The sequence below is a fragment of the Tympanuchus pallidicinctus genome, unplaced genomic scaffold, assembly GCF_026119805.1.
Source record: "Tympanuchus pallidicinctus isolate F22 unplaced genomic scaffold, pur_lepc_1.0 scaffold16, whole genome shotgun sequence".
Classification (NCBI taxonomy): domain Eukaryota; kingdom Metazoa; phylum Chordata; class Aves; order Galliformes; family Phasianidae; genus Tympanuchus; species Tympanuchus pallidicinctus.
In genome coordinates, this window is record NW_026294679.1 from 13365178 (window position 1) to 13389215 (window position 24038).

Consider the following 24038-nt stretch of genomic DNA (forward strand, 5'->3'; position numbering starts at 1 on the left):
GCTACATGGCACAGGTTGTGCACTGAGAACCAAGACTCTGTGCTGAGTTTTGGCTTGCGTACCCAAAGAGCAGCAGACCCTGCCCAGCCTCTACCAGAGCTGTCCCCATCTGTCCACCTCCACTCACAGCCTTGTTCTGCACACGTCTCATTGAGACAGGCAAGTCTCTACCTCATACTTCTCTCCCTGGTCATGCCTGCAGAGTATGACTCAGCCTCTACTCAAGTGAGGGTCTCACCCTCACACCCCAAGCCCCAGCTACCTCAGGGCTCACCTGGTTGCCTTCTGACTCGCCGCTCTCGAGCCCAGAGTCTCTGTCCTCCACCAAGGATGCAGACCTAAGATGCGTTTTGGTGGGGTGCTCATTGCGAGGGCTGGGGCTGTAGCCTGGCTCGGGTCGGCTGTAGCGGTGTGGAGATGTCACCACTCCGGCCTCTAGTGGGACTGTCCTGTCACCAGAGCTTGGAGAATCCACCTCCGAGGGGGACTGTGGAGAGTGGCACAGCTCTCCCAGTGAGGCAGAGTCCTGGGAGGGTTTATGAGCGAAGGCCACGGCCGCCCTGCTGGGGCTGAAGGTCAGCGTGGTGCTGCTGTGGGGAGAAGAGCTGCTATTCTCAGACTCATTGGAAGAGTGGCTGCCTACTGAGACATCAGACTGGCTGCGGCGCGGGTTGTAGGGCTTCAGAAAGGAGCTGTACACAAAGCCTTTTGTCACTGCAGAGAGGGAGAAAAAAGGAGCTCACGTCAAAGATCAGGAAAACCAGAGGAGAGATGCAGCAAGCACCAAAGGCAGAGAGCAGCCACCTACCCCCATTGTCTATGAGCCAGCGATTCTGGCTGCCCATGGGGTCCTTCTTCTTGATGACTCCCACAATGTCTCCCTCCAGCAGTGAGACATCCAGGTCTTGGGCAGCATTGAAATTGCGATCTGCCTGGAAGAGACTATCAGGGGGATAGCGGGCCAGGAGGGCTGCTCGGATGTCATCTGACTGCAAGATGTAGCTGGGCTGCAGAGGAACAAAGCAAGTGTGAGTGGTTGTTCCAGCACACCAGTGAGCCCTGACATGGGGTCACACGTGACTCACCAAGGCACCGAGAGGCTGCCGCCGGGCAGACTGACGCTCCACGGTCTTTCTCTCAAAAGGCTTCCTGGGAACCGCCTGTGACTCTGGGAAGAAGGTGAAGGCCTGGAGCTGCTGAAGGACTCGACTGTGCTCTTCCTGGAAGATGGCAATGAGGTTCCCCTCCCGGCCAGATGTCTTCAGCAACTGGAACCAGAGCAGGATGCGAGCAGTTAGGTGAAAGCTGCTGGTGAATGTACCTATCACACCAGTGCCCCACCAGACAAACCCTGTGCAGAGATTAGCACTGCACTGAGTCTGGAGTGCTGGCTGTGATCCAGGAACCCACCGACAGCAGAGGCCTCAGCTCCTCCAGGGCCAGGCGCACGAAGTCACAGTGTGCCTCAGCATAGCCCCGCACACAGCTGGCAAACAGCTCCTTGGCAAAGTACAAGAACTTGGGCAGCTCATCCAGCAGCTGGGCATTGAGGGCCTCGTAGTTGTTACGGGCTGACTGCAGCTCCTCCAGCGTTCGCTTGTCCTTCAGCTTCTCTGCTCGCTCTGTGCAGTTGTGGAAGTCGAGGAGCTTGTCGAAGCGTTTCTGCACCAGCTTGTGGGGCCCTACAAACATGCTCAGCAGCTGGTTCAGGGGTGAGATCACCAGCCGCTCTGTTCGCTCTTTCTGGTGGGTACAGATGCAGGGAAAAGGTGAGATCAGGTGCTCTCTTCTGTCAAACTGAGAACACCAGCAGCCCACCCTCTGGTACACAACTTCTCCAGAACAGTACAGTGTCCATACTCCAATAGCATCCCACCAGAGCTCTAGAGGTCCTTTCCAATATGCATTACAGACGTGCCAGCAAGGAAAAAGCTACAGGAAGGATCTAAAGGTTCTAACACTTCAAGCATGGCTGAAGACAAATGCGTATCTAACAGATATGCTCAAGGCATAACCAAAAGCCACAGCCACCAAAGCTTTAAGGAGGCAAGAGATGAGTAGGAGTGCTTGCACCTCTCCCAGGCTGCGTCACTTGCACAGCCAATCATGGGTGAGAGGGTCCCAGGGGGTGCCTTCAACACACAAGGACACAGGCTCACTCACAAAGTTGGAGAATAGCTGGTCGCTGATGAGTCGGTTCACTTTCTGGAACTGGTCCAGGTCCCCACTGCCCTTCTCCATGCACAGATCCCACATGCTGACTGCTGCTAGTGCCTTCATGCAGGCCGACTCCTGCAGCAGGGACAAGCAGTCAGCACACCATGCTTACTGCCCAGGAGAACAGAGCTCCCAGAACAGGCTCAAGCTTCTAGGGCAGCCCAGACCTCCAGAGGCCAACACCCAGGCAGAGCTGAGGGCAGAAGCAGTAGTAAGTGGCATCATATCAAGACTCACCCGAACGTGCTGCAGGTAGAGTGAAAGGTCCCTGATGAAGGACTTGATCAGTCGCTCCTGCATCCGGAAATTTTTCTCTGTCTCCTCAAAGGCTTCATCCTTCAGCTGTGAGAGAAAAATGCTCAAGGGAGGCAACGTGGGACTCTGCTACCTCCCAGAGTGTGAGATGTGGGGCCTCTTGCCTACAAGCCAGGGAGCAGAGGCAGGTGGTTCAGACCCTAAGCTCACTGCCTTGCTGACCTGAATCAGAACTACCCATCAAAAAAGGGATGTAGGGAGCCAGCAGGTACCGCCACCTCCTCAAACGTCATGGGGTGTAAGAGCACTTGGCAGCTGATGCACATTACCTGGGGTGCAAAGCCTGTGAGATGTTTGAGGTGGCTGCTCACACGGTTGGATTTCTTGATGATAGAGTGGAAGTTGAGCTTGGAGATCTTCTCCATGAGGCTATCCTCATCCCCTTTCCGGTACTTAAGCACTACAGAAATTGATGTAGAAATTAGAAAACTTAGCAGCACAACATCTGTGTCTTGCAGTACCTCATCAACACTTGCCTTGCTGCCTCTTCCCTAAGACTCTGTAATCCCAAGTGTTCCATGTATCACGTAATACTGTTTTGTATTCTGTCATATTGTACATCAACTCAAAATCCAGCACTGGACCACCTGTAATTCCCTTGCTTGGCTCTGGATATGTCACACATTTTGTGGATGCAACATTCAACCTTTTAACATTTTTCACATTATGTGTAGTATAAGTATAAGATGACATTTTCTCTCTCTGTTCAGTCTCAGGGAAGCTGCAGTTAAGATTCTCTGTCTAGCCTGGGTTTCCCAGTTCAAAAAGGATGGTGGGAAAACTAGAGCTTATAATCCACAGGGAGAGCTTACATCCTGGGTGCTTCCAGCCAACAGCTCTGTAATTCTGTCCTGTCTACAGATACACCTTTAAACTCACTCTCTGTATCTCAGTAAGATAGAGACTACCCTGACAGACCGATTCCCTACTTGTATTCTTCAAAATTCAATTTTCAACATTAAACAAACATTGTTTTGTCTTATCCTTCTTTGTTCTAGTCTAACAGTATCCAGCAATTGCATGCATTTCGTATCACTGTATCACAAGAAATATCTCCTGTCAGATGTGTACTGCATTATCCTCTACGTATTGTGTTTCACATGTAGCTTTTAAAATGCAGTTCTACTACACTGTTGCTCAGATCAGTCTACTGGGGACAGATTCTCTTCATGCTCGTGCAGCTGACAGACTCCACTGTCAACACGCTCACTCCCCAGCTCCTCACCGAGGTCCTTCCGACGCTTGTACTCATTGATGTTGACATTAATTTCTTTGACTGCAAGAACGGCAGCTGTGAGTGGTGCCTTGTCAGGGTGAGATTCAGGGGTGGCACTCAGCAGTTCCATCAGCAGCAGGGGGTACCGCATCACCCTTTGTACTGGCTTGATGAGGAATGAGCCCAGGTTAATGTAGTTTGTGCAGCCCCTGGGAAGTTGGGACAAAGAAGATGCATCAGATTTCAGTCCAACTCAATCATGCAAAGTCTGACTCCTTGAACCAACCCCAACCATATCCAGAGGACCAGCATGTCCAAATCTACTGTACTTCCTAAGTCAGGCTGCCCTCATCTCCAAACCCAAAGCACTCCCACACCCACAGTGACCTCAATCAGCCTCAGGTTTCCAGATCTTACTCATACCAGGTTACCTTTCCCAGCCAGGAACCTATCCATTACCAGACCCCCTGTGAAATCCCACATAGGCACAGCCTAAAAGGTACCAAAGCTTCACTTGCCTCAGACTATCCCATTACCTCACTGTCAGACCTGACCTGCAGTGTAGGGCAGACTGACCATGCTCAGCTCTGCAGCCAGCACGAGGCTCTCCAGCCTCCCTGGGGCTGATGGCTCCCCAGACCAGTTTTCAGCCCAAGATCCCCCCTCACCATCTGCCTGTATAGCCCAAGCAGCACTGGTGGGGCACTCAGACATGCACCAAGCTGGTGGTATGAGGTGAGTCACAAGGGAGCAGCCAGGCCAAGACAGGTAAGCACGGACTAACAAGAAGGAAGAACTTACCACTCACTGTACAGGCTCCTGACGGCCCACAGAGTGCCAAAAAGCAAAGAAAAGCAACAGGTTAATAGTGTGGTAGGCGTGCATTCCCACAGCCAGCACTCTTGCCCCCTCCTGCAGTGAAACTATCATGGCAGCCCTGTCATGCCCAGAGCCATGGCAATCGCTGAGCCAGGCAAAGTGTCTCGTTCCTTTGCTGGTCATAGTGACAAAGGACTTGGGAAACAGGAACTCTCAATCCAGGACACGCCACCTTCTCCATACTTCATGGCCCTACAGGTGTAGGCCCAGCACACGTCCTGTGGGGCAGCAGGCTATCACTGAAACAAAAGCCCTTTTCATTTGAACCTGGAGCTTTGTCACCAACAGTGACACAGCTAGTCCCAGTTCTGTCACCAACTGAACTGTCTGAGCACTGCTGCAGGGCAGCAGGGGGTGCTGGAGAGTGAACCTCTAACCCAGCTTGGTGGTCACCACAGTCAGAGGTTCCAACCTGAGGTTATCCAGCAGGTCCACGAGTAGCTTCTGGATCTTCTCATCCTTCTCATATGCTTCCAGCAGTGCAATGGCCTCATCGTGGTTCTGGCAATACACCCTGTAAACGCTCTCCAGCTCTGCACGCTGTGCCAGGAACACCGGCCCTGCATACAGCACCAAAAGTAGGACTTCAGTGTTTCCAGTACTCCTGTTGCTTCCAACAGTCATGGCGCATTCATGGTAAGATGCCCCATGACTCTCTACCACACCCGGAGCTTGAGAGGACAGTGCTAACAGAGCACTCAGGGTGGGTGCCTCCCTGCCATGCTGTGCATGCCCACACACCCTTCATGCTTCCCTGTCACTGCAGGCTGAGTAGAGGGGGCAGAAGGGGACAGAAATGGGAATGGTGCGTGAAAGGTCTGCTGAGGCTGAAGCCTGTTATGATAACTCACCAGGACATGTTTGCTCAAACTTTGAGGGAATAGTTTAATTTAGTTGAAGAGCCCCATAGGAGCTCCAGAAGTGACCAGCAGAGACACCTCAACTGTTCCAGTTTTCCAGGAGATGACTGGTCACTGACAGTGAAAGCCACGGGGACAGCAAAGGCACAAGCTGCACTGGAGCTGAGCAGTGAAAGCTAGCAGCGCAGGTGTGAGGAGGGGGGTTCGCTTTAAGGAAGGAGCCAGGGAAGTTTATAGACAACATGTGTTTCTCAGCACAGTGACACAGCTTTGCTGCTGGGCTGATGAGCACTGACAGGGACCAAGGGGGAGGAAACTCTCTCATCTATCATTTAAATTGCCCTGTTCTGCCACCCCACTAGCAAATCTCATCCCAGTCTCTGAGTAAAGGCAACAGAAGAGCTCATACCGATGGAATCTGAAGCCTCCAAGGTCGACAGCAGCTGCTTAGAGAAGCTAATTACCACTTGGATGTTTCCAAAAAGACCCTCAAAGTCTACATTTGGAACCTGGAGAAAAACAAGAGAGAAGTCTCGGATGGGAGAGCATGTCCCAGCCAGACACAGTACTATCTCTCCCTTGTCCTCCTGCAACCTTCAGTCAGCCCTTGGCTCCCCAGCAGACACTCACCACAAAATGCTCCCAGCACAGTGACTTCTGCACTCTCTCCCTCATTCTACAGCACACTGAAACTCTTACTCCTTATGCGTCCTACTAAATGCAGTGTCCTCTACTTTCCCAGCAATTTCATCCAAGGGAGTGTCAGATCATCTGACACTCCCTTTCTTCCCATCAAATCCAATACCACACCAAGATCCTGTATCTTCTTTTTCCAGACAGTGAAGATAATCCACAAACCAAACAAATAGGAACAACAGTTCCCACCCTAGGAAATGAATCTGTGACATTTGCTGCTACGTTTCTTGCTCTCAGCAACAGTGAGAACTCAGCAGAATCCCAAAATTGATGGGTTATTTCTATGACTGCAAGGAACAGTGAAAAACACCGTGCTGCTCCTAGAGTAGCTGAATGCCCCCTGAGGTCTTTAAGAACTTCAGCAGACTGTATCTTTACTCCACCCCACCACCACCACCTCATAGCCTTCCCCCATACTCTTACCTGTGCCTGCTGAAGGGGCACCATAATCCTTTCTACACACATCTCCAGGTCTCGGATGTAGTCCCTCTCTGTCTGGAGCAGTTCCTCAATAACCTTGGACCTCTTCTCCAGCATCCTGTGCTCTGGGCTCTCAGTAACAGATGAGGATGTCTCCAGGGGTGGTGTCTGAGAGGACAGGAGGGTCATCTCTGCAAGACAGACAAGCAAGATCAGTATCCTCCAGTAACATCTGGCCCAACTCTTGCATGGCAAGGACAGGAGACATGTAGCACCTCTGAGATGATCAAACATGATGGTCAGAGAGCGGAGCCAGCAGGCCAATCCCACAGCCTACCTTAATTATCAGCACTGGGGCCTCACAGTACTGAGTGCTGCAGGACAAGGACAGCTTGCAGTCAGGTCTTCTCTGCCCCAAGCCTCAGAGCTCCAGGAGCCAGAGCCGCTTCCTGCTCATTGTGGTAATCCAAATACTGCCCAGCCACTTTCCTGCTGCTCCCAACAGCCACAAAAACCTGCTGCAGGTTCTGAGTCCCACCAGGTCACCCTAATGCTCACTGCTCCTACCCATCCCCTAACCCGCTGCCCTCCCACCCCTAGCAGAGGAGCTTCCCACCTGCATCCTGGCTGGGGCCAGGCTATGGCTGCTGTCCCCTCCCTTGGGGCTGGGAACAGGGTCTCCATTCTCTAGCTCCGGGGCATTTCCATCTGAATAGCTGAAAAGGCCTCCAGGCACCCACAATGGGGCTGCAAGCAGCAAAGCCTGGAGCTGGAGTGGGACCAGAAGGGCTGTGTGGCGCTCGGGAAGCCATCACTGGTAGCCATGAGGCCCAAAGTGGAGTGGAAGCGACCAGGACCAGTATCTGGCACCGGGCCTGAGCCCTGGCTTGGCCGTGGGCAGCAGGCAGGCAGTGCGGGCACACACAGGGGCAGAGGCATGGGGGGGCTGCATGAATCCCCCACTGACAGCAGTGTTAGCAGGCTTGGGAGAACCCTGTTTCCCCAGCACAGCTCAGGAACAGCCCCAGGCTGGGGTCACCATGCCCTTGCAACAGCCTCTGGCAAAACTGTGGGCACTGCAGTGCAAGTGCAGGGAGCCCAGCCACAGGCTTGAGGCACGCTGGCAGCTCTACACCCTCATCCTCTCTGTCCCAGAGCCGGGCTGCTGGCTTTCCTCCTGGTTTTCTGTCCCACCTGCAGCTCCTCGGCCAGCCCAGCCCAGCCCCCTCTTGTTTTCATTCAGGTTCAGAGACATTTTATCCCCGCAGATTCCCGGCCCCCAGCAACTTTCTGCTCCACCTGCCTGCTGCTGAAAGCATGTGCCCTCTGGCCCGAAACACAGCACCGGTTCCCCATGTTCAGCCACACAGCCTCCATGTTCAGCCACACAGCTGTCCCAGGCAGGCTCTAGCCCATGAACTCAGCTCTCCTGCCTTGCACTGCTGTTTTGCACAGCTGGTACCTGCTTGCAGCACACCCATCCTGTGATTTTAGGCCAGTGGCCGACGTGACAAATGCCCATCAACTCCCACACGTCCCCAGCTGCTCTGTGTCACAGGGATTTCATCAGTCGCGAGCACACCCCCCAGCTCTGATATTTGTACAAATATTTTTGCTGGATTTTACATTTACTGCTTGCGTTTGCACAGCATTTGCAAAGCCTCAGTTACAGACCAGGCCCTGTCTGCAGGATCCTCTACAAACACAACAGGGATGTGCTGCCCCAGACACGGTGCCTGCAGATGGAATAGGACAGAAGATGGAAAAAAAAGGAACAGAAGGGACAAAGAAATGCTCAGATAATGCGGTCTGCAGCTAGCAGCTCCCAAAGAACAGTGAAACAGAAAACAGAAACAGAAACATCTAAAATACTTAGATGTTTGATAGTTCAAGAAGCTTGTCAGGGCATTTGTTTGTCAGGAAAGCACATTCAAGTGGAAGAGCAACATGGAAGAAGCAGGAAGGTGGTAATTTGAATGTAAAACCATGAGCGAAATCAAGGGCAGGTGGGGTGTGAGCTGATACTGCCCTGACCGAACTGACAAAGCACAAAGGGTTGCCCAGGAAGTTGTGAAAAGGACTGTATTCAACAACAGCCTGTGCAGCAGACAAACAAATCAGGGAGCTGCAGAGTGAAGGCAGCCACAACGATCAAATCCTGCTCCTGGGAAACATTAAATTTGCTTCAAGATTAAATGGGAAAGATTAAATTTACCACAGCCAAATATCTGAACTGTGCATTTATCCACATGCAAAATGACAACGACCCAGATGAAACTTTATGCAAGCCGTCCCAGACTTCACCGACTGCCGAACAATCCTGCTGTGCACTCAGCCACAGCCATCTGGTGGCTGCAGGAGACTGTGACTGCAGAGAAGCCCCTACTTATCCCAAGCAGGTCCCTGGATCCTCATTGTTGGCATCCCCAGCAGCTCAGTGCTGCCCAGCTCAGCTTTGGCTCTGTGGGGCTGGGCACCAGGCACAGCACACAGTACTCAGCCCTGCCCCAACCAGGGAAATCCCCCTTTGCACTCACGCCCTGCTCCAATTCCAGCTCAGAGAGAGGGACTGGGGATCCCTGCTCCTGCAGCTGCTCCACACGCTCTGTCCAGCAAACCCTGGGCAAGTCCAAGAGCACCCCGGGGCAAGTGCCTGATGCTCGAGACTTCCAGCTCTGACACCTTTCCTGTGCAAGTCTCAAATCCCCCTCTGGGAGAGGGAAGGGAAAACCTTCCCTGCCCAAGTTTTTAGCACATAATGGCCATCAAAGCGGCCTGCCTGATCTGGCAAAGCTGTTTGCCAGATCCACCCACTTACACTGTCAGTGTTTCCATTATTTTGCCTGTAATTTCTGAACACTCAAATTAATTCCCCTCTGGCTTTCTTGCTCTGAATATTTCAAGACATTGAAAAACACAGTGATACTGCAGCCAGTTCTCCGATAACCCTTGCTGTTGATCACCAGTCCAACAACCTTCTCCAGTCACAAACTCAGAACGCTGTCCCACTTATTTAAACACTCAGAGGTCAAAGACCCAAAACACAGAATTTGTTTTTAATACTTTGCACTTCCAGCTCATCTATACTTCTTACAACCTGTTCCTGACATTTAAAAACTCTCCCTTTCGTATTTCAGAGCATTTCTGTTGACTACCACCCAGTTCTTTTTTTCCTGCTTGTTCCACTTTTCTGTATGTCTAATTGCAGCACTCCATAAATGAATCTCATTCAGCATTTAACTAAACTCACATTCTTTCACAACTGTGGTTTTTGCTCACCTAATAAATGGTTTTTAAACAGATCCCCATTTCACCCCACAGATGCTCTGTTTGGACATTACCTCCCTGCCCTCACACCACAGCTGGACTGGTCCCCGTTAGTTTGCAGGAATGCAACTGGTATTTCTAATGAAGCCACCAAATTCCAATCCAGTGACCAATCCATGTTTACCCATGACACAGATGCCAAAAGAGCATTCAGAAATACTCTTCCAAACACACTGTTCTCAACCACAATTCTTAAGAGACTGAAGTTCTGCTCATTTGAAGTTCCTGCAGGAGCTTCCTACATTTAAGTCTCTAACAACTTTTTTTCTATTCCCTTTGGTGCTTTTGTGACACATTAATTCTGCACAGCTTTGACATGCTATGCTGGTCTCCCACCAGAGCTGCTGTTGCTGACACATGGGAGGCCCAACACCAATGCTGGAGAGCAGGCTGCGAGGTGCTGAGGTGGAGCAAACTCCCACCTCACCCTGCCCATGGAGACCATGATTTTAATACTGCAATCGCACTGCTCAGCTCAGAAGCTCAACCAACAATCTTCCAATCAACAAAAACAGCCAGTACTTGCAACTCAAGCTGTGAGTGCACATACAGCTAGAGCTTTTTATCCTGCTTCACTCTGGGAGCTGATCCACGTGCACCAGACCCAACAGGATTCCCATCCATCACGCGCTTCTCATTGGGGCTCACCTGCCAGCATCCCTTGTCACACCGTGCTCCCACTGCTAACCCAGTCCATGGAGGGCCGTGCTGTCCATCAGCTGCTGCAACTGGAGCTGGCTCTACCCCTGACTCCTTCAGAGGGAAGGTGACTCAGAAAACAACAAAGAAGGGCCAGCTCCCAGGCCAAGCTCAAGGAGGGCTTGCTGAGAACAAGCCCTGTGCAGCCTCACTCAGCACGAGCCTCTGATTTTGTGCCTGCAAGAAAGGCCCAGCCTTGGGCTCACAGCTCAGCACAGCCAAGCAGTGACTAAGGACAAAACAAACCAGCTGCAAATATTTGAAGTATGTGGATGCTGGGAGGGGAGGGGTTACTGCCTAGCAAGAGGAGAAGGGATGAAACCAGGGCGGGGAATAATTAATCTGAGGGAAAGGCTAAGCTCCCTGCCAGGAGCAGGAACTGGCCGGGGTAAAAATTCACTCTGAATTTAGATAGTCAGCCCATAACAGAATATATCCACTGCTCTGAAAGCAAGAGACTAAATATACTGAGTATTTCACTTCTCCCTGGGAGCAGTGACAGAAATCCAAACCCTAAGGATGAGCTGAAGAGGAACAGACTGGGGCACTTCTCCAGGGCTACCAGGACTCAACACAAAGTTGCCTCACCTGAAACCCACTGGTTCCCTCTGAGGCCCTCTGGTGAAGGTGGAACTGCAGCAAAGCACATGCCTGAGCCTTGGTGGAGAACAGGGCTCATGAGATGCTCACTGGCAGACAGGTGAGGAGCCCTGGGAGGGATTTGCATGGCCTTCCTGGGAGAGCCCCCTCCCAGCTCCCCTTAAGGCAGATGGGATGCACATGCCTCCTGTCTGTATCCTCTCCTCTACCATTCACTCCAACGGTGAACAGAGCATTAATAAAAATTACTGTGAGCAAAAATACCAACAGAAAAAAAAAGAATGGAAAGTGAAAGGCCTTTAAAAGGATATTTTAAGCAGATAATCCAAACACTGTTACACAATCAAGGAAGAGAACAATAACGATGGGTCTATGCTTCAGCAAGAGCAGGAAATGTAAACAGATACATGAATGAATATACAAAAACAGACAATAGACAGTAAACACCAGGAACTGTTAAAAAATGAAAATGAGAAGGAAGATATCAAAAAGATTCACAGCAGAAATAAGAATTCAAGTTTTAGTTTCAAATAGAGGAAAAAAATGTGACTTTATAATCCAATTTTATTTCCACTCCAGACAAGAGAAAGCCTTTCAATGATCTAGTTCCACTACTAAGGGGAGAGAGTAGAATTCTTGATAAGTTTGATGAAAAAGGCAGAATTATATGGTAAATGTCTCTTCCCATTTGAAAAGCAGAAGTAAGACCCTGCAAATTAGCATCTGAAACTTGCATGTGAACAACATCTAAAAAAGAGGGCACTTCCAGTGAGATTCTCCAGGGACTGTATTTAGAGTTGGTCCCATATATATTTTCAAAGTAAACAGAAAAAACACTGCTGTTCTGTAGAGAGCCAAACACTGATTTTGTATGATGATGATGCGGGATGCTGCACACTAATCACTGACAAAGCCAAGGTATTTTACTCAAACCAACAAATTTAACGCAGAGAAAAATACCATCAACCAAAAAGCTCCAATTTAGCAGATAAAGGTTGGGCATTGAAAGCTGACACATCAGCATGCAAAACATTCTAGAGTGAGGATGAGCATACAGCACCACCACGACTGGAGGGGTCTCTCCTTGGAGCAGTGGGCAGATACATCCAAATCTTATCTGAGAGATGCTTTAAACAAAGAGCTCGCTCTCACTGTGCTGCACTGCAGAGTTCCCCAGGCCCAGCTGGGAGCTGTTTCCAGATGCAGCTCCTGCAGGCAGCCCCTGCCCCATTCTGAGCCTCCCCGAGCTCTGCTCCCACCTTCTCCTAGCTTCCCCTCTGCCCTTTGGACATCCTGGCACCACAAAACCACTCCCTTGCCCTGGGGACGATACTGAGCAAAGTCCCACCTACCAACACAGTGCAGCCTCAGGAGCTTGCTGAATCAAATACCTCGAGAGAACAAATTTCACTGTAAGCTGATAGCCAGCCACAGCCTGCAGCCCTGCTGCCCAGGCGGCTGCTGCAATGCCATACTGTACTCTGCACTCTAACCTCCTCCAAGGGCAGCACATGCACGGATGCCTCAGACAGATGCTGGCAGAAAGGGTACAGCTGCAAACAGGTCTTCAGACACACGTCTGCCCAACACAAAGGGGCTCCTTCACTCATTCCACACAGACCCCACCACCTTGCAAAGAAAGGCCTAACCCCACAAAGTTGTGTGCGTTCCCAGGCTTTCCTGGGGGACCCTGCTGCCTCAGCACTAGGGCAGGGTTAAGAAATGCCCAAAGCCACTGCAGCGACACCTCCCAAGCATTTCTCTGCATACCTTGCTTCTCCTTCCTGGTCTGTACAAATTCTGAGCGCCGCAGGGTGCTGGGAGCCGTTCTCCTGTACAAACTGTTTCTCTGCAGTGAAGAGCTTGTTCTGCTTTCTTCCTTGGCCTCCTGCTCCCAGACGTGGCTCCAGTCTGGTCGGCCTGTGCGGACCCTTGAGTGCTCTGCTCCTTGTTCCCCACAGCCATTGCAGCCCATGTCTCGTATCCTTGACTGTCTGCAGTAGGGGTCTGACCCCACGTTGGTGCTGCTGTCTCCTAAGGACCAAGATGTCAACAAGTGAGCTCCATGACTTCCAGACGTAACACTGTAGTCCATGGCATGACCTTTCAGCTGCTTGTGCTGCTCAGAATCTCCACGTTCCTTCAGATCCCTGATGTTTACATTCTGCCTTTCCTGCTCTCTAAATTCCTCAGAGCCTCCAACCTCTCTATGCCATTTCTTCCTTTCCCTACTTATTTCATAACCTCCATCTTCTCTACACTGCCTCTCCTCTTCCCCATATCTCCTATCCTGCCTACACTGCCTTTCCCTTTCCCCATAGTATCTTCCATTCCCATTATAGTCCCTAGGACCTCTGTCCTTATGCCACCTTCTGCCTTCCCTGTACTCTCCAGGGCCTCTGCCCTCTCTGCACCGCCTTCCCCCCTCCCTGCCCTCCTCAGGTCCTCTGTCCCCTCTGTACTGCTTTTCTCCCACCTCAGGATTGCAGCCTCTGTATTGAACAGCCTCTCTCTCATTCACCCCACAGTTTCTGTCCTCTGTAAATGGGCTTTTGCCTTTCCAAACGCTGTCTGCTCTCCTGTTGTCCATGTACTGGTTATCTGCCTTCCAGAAGCCTTCACAGTCTCCGTTCATGCTCCATCCATCCACAGAGATGCCCTCCCCTCTCCTGTCACTGTTCCAGCCTCTGTCTGTTCCCCTCTGTGCCCTGGGTCTCTCATTGCAGCGACTCTCACTGTGCAGGCCCACGACGTCCCCTCTCCTCACAGCACAATCTTCATACTCCCAGCTGAGGAGCCGTGACTTCCGCCTTGGGTTTTCTGTGCCATATTCTGTCCCAGGATAAGAGCACATTGTCCTGCTGGGATGCAGCTCCCTTCGCTCCTGCTCCCAAGCCCACACTGGGGCTAATGCCTCTTCTCGCTCTGCTCTGGCGCTTCCTTCCCAGGTGCAACGCAATGCAAGCAGCGCTTCCTGAAACCAGCCAGCAAAGGTAGGAAGAGGCTCGTGCCCAATCGCCGCCAGCCCCAGCCTCCTCCACCTGCTGCCCAAGCTAATCATTAACCAGTTAGGAACAGGCTTCCACTGCCCAAACCGGCTCCACTGCTTTGGCAGAGCCCGCAGCCTCCCCATGGGCCGCTCAGAGGCAGAGAAAAAGTAGAGCAATGGGGCATGAGGAGCTGTGCTCTAAGACCAACATCCCCAGGGAAGGGAAAGGTGCCTGTGAGACTGCGGGGAGCCACAGAGCAGATAGCGGGTACTGGATCTCTTTCTCTTGCCTCCACATTCTTGCCAGTTCCAGCAGGCAGCCTGCAGCTTGAACACCATAGCCTGGCTGAGGTTGGGCTCTGCTCCACGCCTCCTGGGAGAAACTGAAGCCCTCAGGCTTCGTTTCTAACCTGGTGCTGAGCCATCCTTCTTCCAGTCCTCACCTGCAGCCCCTGGGAAGAGCAGGAGGCAAGCAGCACTGGGGCAGAGCCAAAGAACAAGCCTGCAGGGACAGTCTGAGTTATCTCCAACACACAACAGGAGCTTCCAGCCCTCCGGTAACTCCTCGTACTACAGGATTCAGCATTATACCGTTTTCCATATCACAGAACTGAAAAAGCAAGAGGTGACCACAACATGCCCTGGACAGAGAGGAGAGTCCACGGATATCACCCACATCTCAGCTTCCTAAAGCACTGTTAGTTAATGCACAACTCATATTCCATACTCCCATTTGGGAGAAGGCAAAAATAAACCCATCAGACCCTCTTGCTCCAAGTGTTGGAGGATGAGCACTAATCCTGTGCTGGTCTGGTCTTTAGCACAACCTTCATTGTATGTGCAAGACATGCCTAAGAAGGAACTTGCATATTTTAAACATGTTTCAGAAAAACACATACTTTCTGCTTTTCCTTTGATGCACAGAGAAGTTGGATCTCTTAAGGTTACTCCAGCCCTACTTTGTGCCCTTAGGTAGGACACTTATTTACTATAGGAGCAGAGAAGCTACTTTCAAACCCTCAGGTCTCTTGAAGGCATGAAAAATCCTCTGGGACTACCGTGGAGCTATCTCAATGGGCACAATGTCCCTGCCAGCATGTTAGTTCCTGCCTAAAACTTTCAGTTCAAATAACCAACAGAGCATGGGTTCATCAGGACTTCCCTCTGTCAGGAAGCAATGGGACAGAGGAGACCTTTCCCAGAAAGATCTGTCCCACCAGAAAATTTCCCAGAGATACATCCTAGATTTGCCTTTTCCTAGATTCAAACCTTGTATCTTCTAAGCATCCCTCTTGCACTCTACTGATGTGGAGGCTGCGGGTCACCCTGTGCGCTGATATCATCCTTCATTCCCACGTGCTCTGCATCAGACATGATCCTGAATTAGAGTGCCTGGACTCCACAGTACTGATTAAGTGGTGGGAGGCTGGAGGCAATGAAGTCAGAGTGAGTAATTCCAAGGCAGGAGCTGGCATTTCACTCCACCTCCCGCATGCAGTGCCCACATTTCCTGCACATCGTGGGTTTTAGGAACAGAAGTGCACTGTAAGAACTCCTTGGAGAAGCTCGGGAAAAGGGACTGTGGGAGATGTATGTGGTCCTGCTTCCACTTTGTCTATTGTATTACCAAGTATAACGTAGTTAACAGCACTGATCTCAATATTATACAGCTTTTCAAAGCCCGAATGTGCTCATATAAACCAGACAAGTCTCTCCTCCTAGAATAAAGCCAATTCATGATGATTTGCAGCACCGCAGTGTTTACAAAAATGCCCCAAATCAAGAATTAAAGAAGACTGGTTCAAGTGGTGCCTGTACCTGGAGGGGACAGCTGTCCCAAAGATCCTCTATTCCATGCTGCTGTACTCACCTCTCAGCTCCTGCAGCTCCACACTGAGGCTCTCAATGTTGGAGTCACAGAAATCAAGGTTCTCCAGGGTCTCTGCTCTCACCAGCTCATCTTGCTGATCCTCCAGCAGCAAGCTGAGCTCAGTGCGGGTCTTCCTGTAAGCCTCCAGATCTCGCTCCACCTCTCCAATCCTCATCAGCAGGATAGAGCAGGGGGAAGCTGATCCTGTCTGTGTTGCATCCTCATGGTTTTCCTCCATATGCTGCTCTGCTACATTGGGCTGCAGCTGTGGAGGGACCATGCTCCTCCTCTGAGTGCTTGATGGAGGCCGGGGAGCAGGCCGGGAGGGCTTCACTGAGAATGACAGAGACCGGCCTTTGGGCACAGGAGTTGTTGCAAGGGTGCTGGGCCGAGGAGGAGGTGGTCTCAGGGCCTTCCTCCTTTCTGGCAGCTTGGCATGGGGGACACACTGAGGAGACCCACGAACAATGTCCTTCTCAGAGCTATAGTCCAAAATAGAGAAGTGACGGGAGACCTTGTCCTGCTCAGCACTGGTACTTGAAAGACTCTTCTCAAACTGCACCAGTTGCTCTGTCAGTTTGGAGTCAAGATCTGTGCCACTGTGCCCCTGTGTTGCCAGTGAGGAGGATTCCCCCCAGCTCCCAGCCCATGTGTCCAGTCCTGTGTGGACACCTCCCCAGCTGGAAGAACAAGGTTTGGACTTTTGCTGGTTGTCCACCAAACCATCCAAGTCCTGAATGCTGTTCTGGTTCTCCTGGGGCTCTGATGCTGCCCAGCTGCTGGGAGGAGAAATGGCCTGGCTTCCGCAAATGCCTGGTGAGAAGCAGGGAGCCTGTGGGGGCACGGTGGGACTGCTTCCTTCATGCTCAGGCAGGGCTGGAGGCTCCATTACACCTGCTTGGCCAAGCTCGCTGCTCTGCTGTGGAGGCAGCTGAGTAGAAGGGAGAAGGCCGTTGACCGTCTTTGTGCATTCAAAGGGGAGGGAATCTGCTGTAGTTTTGGGATGTAGTTCCTGGATTCCTGTGTCAGGAAAAGCCTCATGCTGCCTTAAATCAGTGCCCAAAGGAGCCTCAGATCTACCTGCTATGTGAGACACAACAGCATCAGGCTCAGGTTGTGCAACCAAGCCATCCTCCTTGTCCCAGCTGTCTTTGTCTGGCAAAGGGAGAACTCTGGAGCAGGTGCTCTCCAAGTCTTGATGGACAGTCACTTCACAGCTGCCTCCAGTGTGGGAATCACCAGCACCCACCTTTTCCTTGCAAGGGTCAGAGGCCTCTAGTCTCACAAATCTGTGTGGGAAGATACCACGTTTCCCTCTCAGCTCCCCCTCTAGCCAGCCATCCTCCAGAATGCCCACAATCCGAATCCTGTCACCCACTTCAAAATCCAGTTCCTCAGACTCCAAGGCTTGGAACCGGTACAAGGCAACACCATAGGTGCTCCCTGGCTCCTGCCTTTCATCCTCTCTGCCATCTTCCTCCTGCTTGGTGGGCACTGTCCCATTGGTGTCACAAGTTCTTGCAGGCTCTTGATCCTCTGAGGTTCCTGCTGCTTTCAGAGGAGTAAGCAGCTCCACAAAACCTTCTGGGAAAATGCCTCTGTGGCCTCGGAGCTCCCCCTCAAACCAACCAGGCTCTGGTATGCCAATGATGTTGATCACATCCCCTTCTCTGAAGTCCAGCTCCTCCTCTAGCTGAGCAGAAAGGCCCATCAAGGCCCGGGCTTGGCCCAGTGAGTAAGCAGGCATCTCCAGGAGAGAGCTGTGGGACAACTGACGGCTCCGAACTGAAAGGCACAACTCCCGCACACATGATGAAGGGAAAAAGCCCTTGGAACCCCAGCTGCTTCGGCCCTGGAGCCAGCTGGAGGCCAGAGAACCACCCAGGATCACCAGGTCTCCTGCAGGGAATGAGACACACCAGTTCAAAACTGCCCTCCTGACTGCTTCTCACCTCTTGTTCCTGCCTTCCTGTGGCCTTATTGGCTGTGGCTAAGGCCCAGCACTCCACACAAAGTGCAGTGTTCTGGGGGTGCACAAGAGCAGACTGGAGGTGAGGCATGAAGCATCACCAGTCTCATGCATGCAGATAACTAAGATTCACGGTTTTAGCTCCCTGACTTTCTAGTTGCTAAATAGTCAAGTTGCTTTACAGATTGATTCCCACCCACCCCATCTCAGACACATGTCTAAGATTTGGGGATGGGAGGGCAGTTAAATGGTAGCTGTAGGCCTACCATAATCACTCTGGTATTTGGAGTTTCAAGGGTAATAATACAACAATACAAGAAATTGGTACTGAAGGGTGGCAGGAACACAAAGCTCCACATGCCATGGGGTATCAGGAAACTCTCCCTGCCACTCTAGGCAAGATGCTGCAACTAGGCTCACCCTATGCTTCTGGAAGAAGGGGAGGAGGCTATGAGATGCAAAGCAAAGGAAGAGAATGGGGATTACCTCTCTGCAATGACAAGCTCCCTGGCTCTTGAGATGTGAAGTTACTGGTACAAACAAACAGCTTCTCTCCTTGCTTCAGAAGGGGAATATCCACCGATTCCACAAAGCTGCTAGGAAACTGCCCTGCAATGAGAAGCAGCTGTCAGCAATGAGTCCTTTCTGTAGCCCTCCACAACTCCCTCCACCCTCCTTCCAAACCCTGGGATCTACTTTTCATGTTAAAGGAAAATGCTGTACCCACAGCTACCCAAAGACATCAGCAGCGTGGAGGAAAACGAATAGGTCTGGGAGGCAGAAATTTCTGAGGCTTTAAATGCTAACAGAGAACAAAAATCTTTATGTCTTTGGCTCACTCCAGGCAACCAGTACTATCAGCACTGAGTTTCTAGGAACAGATATACCAGGTTTACTCCTTCCTCTTTCACTGTTCAGTTCCCCACTCATGGTCATGACAAGGACCGGGATACAGTAGTGCTAGACCACAACATCAGTGTCTTCTGACAGGGCACATCCGCCTTGTGCTTCTCACTCTGTAAGGCTTGGCCCCAGCACAGCCTCAGCACTTAAGTCAGGACACCAAACTTGGGAAGGCCAGACCTGTAATGCAGAGGCTCTGCCACAGCTCCAGCACTGCTAAGGCTGCAGGAACCTTCCCCATTTTAACATCTCATGCAGCTATTTCACCATGGCACCCACTGCTGGACGCCACACTATGCTGAGCAGGCCACAGCCAGGCAGGGCCATGAACACTTGTTGGCCATTTGAAGACTTTACCCAGCTACTGATTTCAGTCCCAGCATCACTGGGCCTGAAGCAGAGCCTGCTGCAAAGCCCACTACAAATGTCACTGCAATCCTTTACAATTCATTGCTGGGAGAAATGATGGAATATGGCCAGCAGCACTTCCAGCATTCACTCATGATGTCTACTCAATATGATGGTTGCATTCTCTTTTAAAACTTGACGACATCATATTGAAGGCACTCAGCACTTTCAACTGGGATTAGGCAGTTTCCCACCTGCTGTCATTAACCTGAGGTGGAAACAAAAGCCCACAGGCTTCCAGTTTCAGTGGCTTCCTTTACAGTTTTAACCAACTCCTCTTTTTCCATGCCAGTTTCCTGCTCTGTACATGAAAACAACCTAAGAGTGTTAGGAAGGAAATAATGGAACTACATTAATTATTCCCCACAGAGCATTAAGTATTATTATTGGTAGACTGCAGCACTTCCACAGCTTCTACCAAAAAGTGCTTTTTCAATCCCCTGAAACTTTAGCTTAGAAAACTGGGCAGAAAACTATAACAGCTGTTCCAAGGAAAAGCAGGAATGTAAGCGGGGTTTGAGCTAAAGGTCACAAAAAACACACAGTTTGACTTCAGTGTGTTTCTTTATCTTTGAGCTATGATGTACATCTGTTTGTTGTTCCTTCATAGCTTCACTTTCTTGAGAATGAGTGCATCAGTTACACTGGAAGAAATAACAGTGGTGAAGTAGCTGTTGGTGATTTCTGCAGAAGTAATTTGCACCCAGTAACTTCAGCAGCAGCAGGATTAGGCATGTACTCATTCAGTGCCATTTATAAGATAAGTGGAGCACAGGAGAAAATCCTTCCTCTCCACCCTTGCTCCTGTCCATCTTTGTTTTACCCAGAGACAGGCGCCTGACAGCTCACGGCTGGCAGCAGAGCCCAGACTGCTGCTGCAAGGCAGCCCCATCTCCATGGCCAGGCCTGGAAGCACAGCATGCTGAGGAAGGAGGGGGGTTTATGCTTTGAAGTGGCCTGGTTTTCATCTCACTGAAAGCTCACGTGCCTTCTCAGCATCAGTATAAAGATGAGAAACGGCTGCTTAAAACAGGACAAGACTTTCAGTGTTTCACTAAGAGCATTTTGCTGCTTCAGAAGTTTCTCACACTTATCCAAAAGTTTAACAGACTTGCACAATACTTAAGGCGCCCAGGTATTGATGGCAGCTTGTTTGGGAAAGCGTTTTAAAGTAGAAAGGAGGAAGCAGGACTGAGTCAGAGGGCTCCAGGGGGGACATGGAATCTCCAACTGACTTGACCTGACAAGGTCACTTTGCATTTCCATTCTCAGTGCATCTGTTTCCTCTCCCATTCCAGTGCCACAGCAGGTCAGCACATAAACTAGCCAGGAAATGGGCTGTCCCACTATAGAGGATGCAGCTAGCACCTCGTGTTATGAAGCTCCTGTGTTGACGAGTGACACAACACTGATCTCTCAAAAAACAACTGAGCTGTCTCAGTGAGGTGCAGCTGACAGGACACTGGTAGCAGGGAACCTGCATCCTCAGACTCAAGTGAAGTCCAGTGAAAGATTTAATAAAATGCATGCTCCGCTGGCAGAGAGAAGGCTAGGGAAGATGTTCAGAGCAGAAGATGCGGCCTGTGGACCTAGATGTGGGCACTTCCAGCTCTTACCTGTGACGCCTTCCTTTTTGCCAAGCAGCCAGAACTCATCCACCACATCCAGCACCTCGATGACATCTCCCACAAAAAGGGGCAACTCCTCAGAAACGCTGGGACAGAAATCAAAGACTGCTCGTACCACAGAGCCAGCCTCCATCGCATGGGGTCTGCAGGCAGAATGGGACCTACAGCTGAGACACAATGCAGCAATTAGCATTAGCAGCAAGAAACACCTGAAATTACCACATTTCAGAAGGGGAAGCCCTTCTCAACTGTAAGATGCAGTGATACTATGAGTGAGTCCTGTCCTGAGCTCACGAAACCCCTCCCTGTGTTTCAGACCTTGTTGCCACAGGAGTGGGGTTCTCCAGCAGTCCAACCTGCCTTGTGCAGGCTCTGCAGCTACCTCTGCTGGGACTTGTTTGTTCTTTACCAGGGAGAGAAACTGCAAGAAAATCTGGGACTGAATTCTCGTCAGGAAGGAAGCGAGAGAAGAGGAGGAAGCTCCGTGCTTCCCTGACGCCAGGGCAGACCCGGAGCTTGCTAGGGCCTCTGTGGGTAGGCAGCAGACATCACTGCTTGTCCAGTCCCTTCTGGCAGGCTGGGCAAATGCAACCCCTCCCCATGTATTGCTTGCCTGAGCTCTTGTCCCTGGAGCTAGTGAAGAATGCAAGGCTCTCTCTGAAGCCCTGGGAACAAGGTGAAATTCTCTCCTTGGAAAGGACTTGAGAGCCATATCCTGCACCCAGAAAGTTTGCCCCTTCCTTTAAAGCAGCTGCTACGCAAAGACCCTGCTGCTGTCCTCCCACACTAGGGTGACAACACTGCAAGGCATGCCATGAACAGGGCTGTACAGCCCTGCATGGTCCACCTGAGCCCTGGTGAATCAGGAACACTTGCAAACACAGAGCAGAAACACAGCCCTGCTGTGGAGGTATGGCAAACTTCCACCACAAGAGCCAGCAGGGGATCCAGCCAGGGAAACGCTTTCTGCTGACAAAACTGCCATGTTTATCCAGTCAGACTCACCTCCTGGGAACAAAGAGGGTCTGTGCTCAGCAGAACCACATCCCTCCCGCACCAGCCATGCCCACATTCTGCCACCACTGCACCTCCGCTCCCAGCCCTGTACCCCTATGCTGCTCTACTCTGAGCACGTGAGCTCCTTGAGGCCCGGGCTGCACTGCCATTGCCAGCACTATGCTGGCTGAACAAACAAAGAGCCCAATATCCAGCCCCGACTGTGCTATGCCACCAAAAACAGATGAATGGACTGGAGTGAATCAGGAGCACAAAGAGCTGCAGTTCAGGATAGCAGGAACTTACTGAGGCAGAAAGAGCAACAGTATTACAAACATGACCATGTGGAGTAGAGAAAAAGATGGAAGGGACACCAATGAGTTTAGAAATGCTAAAGACAAGAAAGCAGCTCCGCAATGTGTTGTGGTGGCTATGGCACAAGGCTGAGCTCAGGGTCCTAGAAATATCTGCCGTGAGCTTTGGGGACTGTTTTAAATGAGAGAGGACTGAGAGGGGCAGGTACCAATGGGTTCTTCCACACACCCAGTAACTGCAGTTACAATGGAGAGCAATTTAAGGACTGACACTAATCCACTTTCACATTGCAGCAGTCACCCACTATGGAAAGCAGGGAGGGGACGGGATGCTTGCTAAGGGCCAGAGCCAGGACTGTACAAACCCTCCTATGAGAATGCAGGGGATTTCTGATAAGCTCATGAAGATCACTGATGGCAGTGGCCACTTACATTTTCTCCAAACCCTCACCTAGACAAGGAAGCCCCCCAGAATCTTCCAGACTGGTAACCTGTACAGCCCAGATCCTCACCTTTAATGGTGGACATGAGCTTCTCCCAGCTCCAGTCCAGAGTGGCCTGGTGAGAACAAACATCTAGCAGCAGTTTGTGCAGACGCTCCCACAGGAAGAGCAGAGTGCAAGGAGAGCCGGGCTCTGCCTGAGATCCCAGTGAGTCACAGTCTGACTGCTGGCTGGGAGCCATCCCCTCTCACCTCCAGATGGGCAATCCTCCTGCCACAGGGAGGGATTGCCCTCCAAACCAAGCAAATGCTGGGGCTGCATCCTGGCAGAGGTCGGGGGTGCAGACTGCAGCAGAGCTGCAGCAGGACAGCATTGCCGCCTCCACCTAGCAGCAGACCCACATCCAAAGACAGCCTCACCATGCAAGTATGAAGCGCAGCAGCAAGCTCACTCCACTGAGAACACACTGTCTCTGTCTCACTGCCTGATCCTGAGCACAGTAGGTAACATGTTCTTGGCGCCCTGACACTACAGCGCTGTGTAACGAGGCAAGGCGAATTCCCAGGGCATTAATCACCGCTCCCAGCCTCCCACATGCAGCCTCAGCACACATCACCTTCGTGGAAGACAGCCCAGCCCTTCTCGTCATTAGCTCTGGAGTATGTCTGGTCCAGAGCGGGCTGATGAAAGGACAGACTAGAATGAAATGAGAGCCATTAGCTCAGTTACAAGATTGCTGTGAGACCTTCAGAGCAGACGGGATCATGCCACGCAGCCAAGAGGAGGCATTTACACACTGACTCAGATGACTTCTCTTCTCCCTCTTCTTTGTGTTTGGACTCCTCAAATAAAGAGCTCACTAAGGAAACAGTGATTACTGTTGGGCACTTGCTCAATGTGCCAGCACATAGATGGAAGCAATTCTACTGAGGATGGTGACACAGATGCACTTTTTTACTCTTTAATGGCAAGGATGAGTATATTGATTTTGTACCTTAGAAACAGGAGTTCTTTCTTCCCTGTTTTTGCTGAAAGATGCTGAAGGAAGGATTTCGTGCTCTTATAAGGTAAGACAGTAACATAATAGACTACTGTAGGTTAATTACCAACAGTATTACAGCAAAAGAAGAGAGCATCAGCTCGTAGACAGCTAATCCAGCAGTATTCCTAAAGTGCTGATCAGGTAGGTAATGAGATAAAAGCAATAAAAAAGCAAGAGAACCCAACTTCTCAGACACTGTGCCCACCTGTTCTCCTCCACATAATACTTCTCTACTTCTCAACTTCTC

At 51.0% G+C, this 24038-nt stretch overlaps 1 protein-coding gene across 5 annotated transcripts in view; it reads right to left on the reverse strand.

The window, feature by feature from the left end:
* The window catches only part of DNMBP (dynamin binding protein), a 29164-nt gene that overhangs the window by 1151 nt on the left and 3975 nt on the right, over positions 1–24038 (reverse strand). For 2 of the 5 annotated variants that reach the window (XM_052677813.1, XM_052677814.1), the window contains 16 exons: positions 20985–21163; positions 18544–18666; positions 16089–17987; positions 13000–13263; positions 6607–6794; positions 5897–5996; positions 5040–5187; positions 4550–4567; positions 3758–3957; positions 2802–2932; positions 2455–2559; positions 2164–2292; positions 1411–1743; positions 1086–1268; positions 809–1007; positions 275–714 (listed from right to left, as the gene is read on the reverse strand). In XM_052677813.1, coding sequence (XP_052533773.1) covers positions 275–714; positions 809–1007; positions 1086–1268; positions 1411–1743; positions 2164–2292; positions 2455–2559; positions 2802–2932; positions 3758–3957; positions 4550–4567; positions 5040–5187; positions 5897–5996; positions 6607–6794; positions 13000–13263; positions 16089–17987; positions 18544–18666; positions 20985–21129 — 4605 coding nt within the window. In that variant the 5' untranslated portion in view covers positions 21130–21163. Of the gene's footprint in view, positions 1–274; positions 715–808; positions 1008–1085; positions 1269–1410; positions 1744–2163; positions 2293–2454; positions 2560–2801; positions 2933–3757; positions 3958–4549; positions 4568–5039; positions 5188–5896; positions 5997–6606; positions 6795–12999; positions 13264–16088; positions 17988–18543; positions 18667–20984; positions 21164–24038 lie in introns of those variants that run through there. The other 3 variants (XM_052677816.1, XM_052677818.1, XM_052677815.1) reach the window with 2 other exon arrangements.